The sequence below is a fragment of the Heptranchias perlo genome, chromosome 23 (genome assembly GCF_035084215.1).
Source record: "Heptranchias perlo isolate sHepPer1 chromosome 23, sHepPer1.hap1, whole genome shotgun sequence".
Lineage (NCBI taxonomy): Eukaryota > Metazoa > Chordata > Chondrichthyes > Hexanchiformes > Hexanchidae > Heptranchias > Heptranchias perlo.
This window is the reverse complement of record NC_090347.1, coordinates 46,734,502-46,740,501: the sequence shown is the minus strand read 5'-3', so window position 1 is coordinate 46,740,501 and position 6,000 is coordinate 46,734,502. Positions and strand designations below refer to the sequence as shown.

At 47.6% G+C, this 6,000-nt stretch overlaps 1 protein-coding gene across 1 annotated transcript in view; it reads left to right on the top strand.

Annotated features, from left to right (window-relative positions):
- The window catches only part of nup85 (nucleoporin 85), a 75,138-nt gene that overhangs the window by 20,378 nt on the left and 48,760 nt on the right, over positions 1-6,000 (top strand). Inside the window, exons 3-4 of the mRNA XM_068004459.1 lie at positions 82-207; positions 1,414-1,573. Of these exons, the coding sequence (XP_067860560.1) occupies positions 82-207; positions 1,414-1,573 (286 nt within the window). The remainder of the gene's footprint in view (positions 1-81; positions 208-1,413; positions 1,574-6,000) is intronic.

The following is a 6,000-nucleotide window of genomic DNA, read 5'->3' as shown; positions in this document are numbered from 1 at the left end:
TCACCTGAGAGAGCAGAAGAGGCCTCGGTTTAACGTCTCATCCGAACCTCGGGAAACTAAAGAACTTCTACTTCATCTGAGGCGTTTCAATAAAATCCCTTTGCCTTTGTTTCCAGAATATTCCGGGAGTGAATCCTGGCGAATCAATTGGGTTCGAATGGGGCCCTACGCAAATTCTAGTCTATCCGACACAGTACAAACCGACAGGTAAGATGATATATTGATGATTATATATAAACTTTGAATTTTTATAAATAATGAGAAATTTCCCTACTCCTATGCTGAATATTTCAATATTTTTTCTCCACCACTTTAATCTGACAGTCCTTGGAATCAGATTTTACAGCACAGAAGGAGACAGTTCTGCTCGCGCTCCCGTACAAGTGACATCATTCCGGCACTAATTACTCCAATTCCATTTCCCTGCATCCTTTTATATTTTTCCTTTTTAATTGGAGTGAGAATCTCTTCCTGAATCGCCACTGGTGGTAAAGCATTTCATTGATCTAATAAATCAATTGAAGAAAACAGGAAATGCTGTCAGCCTCTGTAAAGAGAAAAGACGGATTAACTTTTGGGGTGCGGACCTCACTGTTAAAGTACTTTGTGTAGTTTTTAGGCACCCTGTTTAGAAAGAATGTTTAAGCTAGGTTCACCAGGATGATGCCAGGGTTGACAAACTATGGCTATCACACTTGAGCTACTCGGACTATTATTTTTTTCTGCTTGGAAAGTTAGTATCGATGGGTCATCAATTTAAAATTATCAGAGTGGAAGGAGAGGTTAGGACCTGAAGGTTGTTGCAGCATGGAATGCTTTGCTACAAGGAACAGTTGAGATAGATACCATTGGATGTTTAAGTGAAACTTGTTTAAATATTTAAAGAAGAGGACAGCACGGCCATGGGGAGAGAGTGGGGCAGTGGGATTAGTTTGGGATTGATACAGGACTATGGGGAGAGAGTGGGGCAGTGGGATTAGTTGGGATTGATACAGGACTATGGGGAGAGAGTGGGGCAGTGGGATTAGTTTTGGATTGATTCAGGGCTATGGGGAGAGAGTGGGGCAGTGGGATTAGTTTCAGGTTGCTCCAGCAAAGAGCTGGCACAGACAGGATGGGCTGAATGGCCTCCTTCTGTGCTGTAAGTTTGGTGCTAATTGCTGCCCTGATTTGATCAGTTAACAAGCAGACTTTGGGATTGAATTTTGTTCCTTTTGAATTCACGGTTTAGTGCTGTGGCTGATTGTAGTTTCACCCACTAGCCCCTTGTGAGAGCAACTTCTAATTGTTCGACTAACCAAATGTAAATGAAAATCATTACTGCGTCTGATGGTATGCTTTGTGCAAACTCTGTACTGTGTACAATTGTGCAGTGTTGAATTTTCCCAGGCCTGCTTTCTGTTCAAACCCCAGGTGAGCCCTTTAGCAGTTCCTCGCGGAGGCCCTACATTCAAGTTGTCCGCAAAGATAAGGATATTTACTCGCCAATTCTGTGCAAACTTTTCAATGAATCACACGGCATCTTCATGACACTTCAGGAAGCTAGGAAGGATTGCAAGACCCACAAAGAGCAGTGAGTACAAACTGATTTCCACCCATCTTTCCCTCTGAAACTTTGCCCGTCGTCTCCTATCTTCAGATTTTTTAAAAATTCATTCATGGGATGTGGGCATCGCTGGCGAGGCCGGCATTTATTGCCCATCCCTAATTGCCCTTGAGAAGGTGATGGTGAGCCGCCTTCTTGAACCACTGCAGTCCGTGTGGTGACGGTTCTCCCACAGTGCTGTTAGGAAGGGAGTTCCAGGATTTTGACCCAGCGACGATGAAGGAACGGCGATACATTTCCAAGTCGGGATGGTGTGTGACTTGGAGGGGAACATGCAGGTGGTGTTGTTCCCATGTGCCTGCTGCTCTTGTCCTTCTCGGTGGTAGAAGTCACGGGTTTGGGAGGTGCTGTCGAAGAAGCCTTGGCGAGTTGCTGCAGTGCATCCTGTGGATGGTGCACACTGCAGCCACAGTGCGCCGGTGGTGAAGGGAGTGAATGTTTAGGGTGGTGGTTGGGGTGCCAATCAAGCGGGCTGCTTTGTCCTGGATGGTGTCGAGCTTCTTGAGTGTTGATGGAGCTGCACTCATCCAGGCAAGTGGAGAGTATTCCATCACACTCCTGACTTGTGCCTTGTAGATGGTGGAAAGGCTTTGGGAGTCAGGAGGTGAGTCACTCACCGCAGAATACCCAGCCTCTGACCTGCTCTTGTAGCCACAGTATTTATGTGGCTGGTCCAGTTAAGTTTCTGGTCAATGGTGACCCGCAGGATGTTGATGGTGGGGGATTCGGTGATGGTAATGCCGTTGAATGTCAAGGGGAGGTGGTTAGACTCTCTCTTGTTGGAGATGGTCATTGCCTGGCACTTGTCTGGCACGAATGTTACTTGCCACTTATCAGCCCAAGCCTGGATGTTGTCCAGGTCTTGCTGCATGCGGGCTCGGAATGCTTCATTATCTGAGGGGTTGCGAATGGAACTGAACACTGTGCAATCATCAGCGAACATTCCCATTTCTGACCTTATGATGGAGGGAAGGTCATTGATGAAGCAGCTGAAGATGGTTGGGCCTGGGACACTGCCCCGAGGAACTCCTGCAGTAATAGTTCACATTTTGTAACGAATTTCTATAAATTAGGTGGATTATAGCTCTCTTCTTCCCCCCCCCCCCCCCCGTCCTCGGTGCAGTGTGGATAGGGGGTATAAGAATGACAGACTTGCATTCATACAGCGCCTTTTCGAGTCTCTCGGCTGCGTCTCAAAGCACTTCACATATAACACATTATTAGTTGTAACGAAAGGCCACCGACCTGAAACGTTAACTTTGTTTCTTTCTCCACAGGTGCTGCCTGACTTGCTGAGTATTTCCAGCCTTTTCTGTTTTTATAACATTATTATGAAGTGTAGTGACTGTTTTATGGGAAAACATGGAGGCCAATTTGTGAGGGTACTGATGCCCATTGTAGCCCTCTGATGCCTGCCTTGACAGGCCAGCGAATAGGAAGTGATAAAATACCTGATATAAATAAAACAGGGGGGATGAAAAATAAGAAAAAGTGTATTAAGTCAAAAAGTGAGCAAAATGCCATCATGTGTAGGCAGGGTGGGGGCTGTTACCTCAATCACAGTCCTGTACACACATACACCTAGCAGAAGGAATAATACAATTGGAAAATTGCCAATGTCCCAGTATTCAAGAAGGGTAAGAGAGAAAAACCAGGTAACTATGGGCCCTTCAGTCTAACGTGAGTTGTAGGGACTTTACTAGAATCTGTCATTAGAGGCAGTGACTGAACTTGAACAAATTTGAGCTGATCAGAGTCGGAAAAAATTTGTGAAGGGTAAATCATGTCTGATTAATTTAGTTGCATTTTTGAGGTCATCACTAATAGGGAGTGTCTATGGTTGTTCTGCACAAGAGATTATTAGCAAAATGAAAGCACACGGAATTGAAGGCAACCTTGTGACTTGGGTTGGGAGGTAGGAGACAGAGTTGAGATAAATGGTAGGGCCTCTGGTTGATAGGATGTGACAAATGGTGTTCCCTGTGGATCTGTACTAGGGCCTCAGCTTTTATATAAGTTAATTGGTTGAAGGAATAGAGTTGTATATTCAAATTTGCAGATTACAAAGGGGCATTGATAGATTGTTGTTGGAGGCCAATCATCTCAGCCCCAGGACATTGTTGCAGGAGTTCTTCAGGGCAGTGTCCTCGGCCCAACCATCTTCCGCAGCTTCATCAATGACCTTCCCTCCATCATAAGTTCGGAATTGGGGACGTTCGCTGATGATTGCACAGTGTTCAGTTCCATTCGCAAACCCCTCAGATAATGAAGCAGTCCGAGCCCGCATGCAGCAAGACCTGAACAACATCCAGGCTTGGGCTGATAAGTGGCAAGTAACATTCGTGCCAGACAAGTGCCAGGCAATGACCATCTCCAACAAGAGAGAGTCTAACCACTTCCCCATGACATTCAACAGCATTACCATCGCCTAATCCCCCACCATCAACATCCTGCGGGTCACCATTGACCAGAAACTTAACTGGACCAGCCACATAAATACTGTGGCTTCAAGAGCAGGTCAGAGGCTGGGTATTCTGCGGCGAGTGACTCATCTCCTGACTCACCAAAGCCTTTCCACCATCTACAAGGCACAAGTCAGGAGCGTGATGGAATACTCTCCACTTGCCTGGATGAATGCAGCTCCATCAACACTCAAGAAGCTCGACACCATCCAGGACAAAGCAGCCCGCTTGATTGGCACCCCATCCACCACCCTAAACATTCACTCCCTTCACCACCGGTGCACCGTGGCTGCAGTGTGTACCATCCACAGGATGCACTGCAGCAACTTGCCAAGGCTTCTTCGACAGCACCTCCCAAACCCGTGACTTCTACCACCTAGAAGGACAAGGGCAGCAGGTACATGGGAACAACACCACCTGCACGTTCCCCTCTAAGTCACACACCATCCCGACTTGGAAATATATCGCCGTTCCTTCATCGTCGCTGGGTCAAAATCCTGGAACTCCCTTCCTAACAGCGCTGTGGGAGAACCGTCATCACACGGACTGCGGCGGTTCAAGAAGGCAGCTCACCACCACCTTCTCTCGGGCAATTAGGGATGGGCAATAAATGCCGGCCTTGCCAGCGACGCCCACATCCCGTGAACGAATAATAATAAAAGTGAGCAAAACTGGCAAATGGAGTTCAATGTGGGAAAGTGTGAGGTCATTCACTTTGCATCCAAGAAAGACGTATTTATTAAACGGTGATAAACGAAGAACTGTTGAGGAGCAAAGAAATTTAGTTGTCGTGCACACAAATAATTAAGAGCGAGTGGACAGGTACAAAAATCTCATGGCATCAGGTCAAACATGGGGCAAGGAAACCTCCTGCTGATTACCACCTACTATCCTCCCTCAGCTGATGAATCAGTCCTCCTCCATGTGAGCACCACTTGGAGGAAGCACTGAGGGAAGCAAGGGCACAGAATGTACCCTGGGTGGGGGACTTCAATGTCCATCGCCAAGAGTGGCTCGGTAGCACCACTACTGACTGAACTGGCTGAGTCCTGAAGGACATAGCTGCTAGGACTGGCCTGCGGCAGGTGGTGAGCGAACCAACACGAGGGAAAAACTTACTTGACCTCATCCTCACCAATCGACCTGTCGCAAATGCATCTGTCCATGACAGTATTGGTAGGAGTGACCACCGCACAGTCCTCGTCGAGACGAAGTTCCGTCTTCGCACTGAGGGCACCAGCCAACATGTTGTGTGGCACTACCACCGTGCTAAATGGGATAGATTCAGAACAGATCTAGCAGCTCAAAACTGGACATCCATGAGGCGCTGTGGGCCATCAGCAGCAGCAGAATTGTATTCCAGCACAATCTGTAACCTTATGGCCCGGCATATTCCTCACTCTACCATACCAACAAGCCAGGGGATCAACCCTGGTTCAATGAGGAGTGTAGAAGAGCATACCAGGAGCAGCACCAGGCGTACCTAAAAATGAGGTGCCAACCTGGTGAAGCTACAACTCAGGACTACATGCATGCTAAACAGCGGAAGCAGCATGCTATAGACAGAGCTAAGCGATTCCACAACCAACGGATCAGATCAAAGCTCCGCAGTCCTGCCACATTCAGTCGTGAATGGTGGTGGACAATTAAATAACTAACGGGAGGAGGAGGCTCTGTAAACATCCCCATCCCCATCCCCATCCGCAATGATGGGCGGAGTCCAGCACGTGAGTGCAAAAGACAAGGCTGAAGCGTTTGCAACCATCTTCAGACAGAAGTGCCGAGTGGATGATCCATCTCAGCCTCCTCCCGATATCCCCCACCATCACAGAAGCCAGTCTTCAGCCAATTTGATTCACTCCACGTGATATCAAGAAACGGCTGAGTGCACTGAATACAGCAAAGGCTATGGGCCCCGACAACATCCCAGCT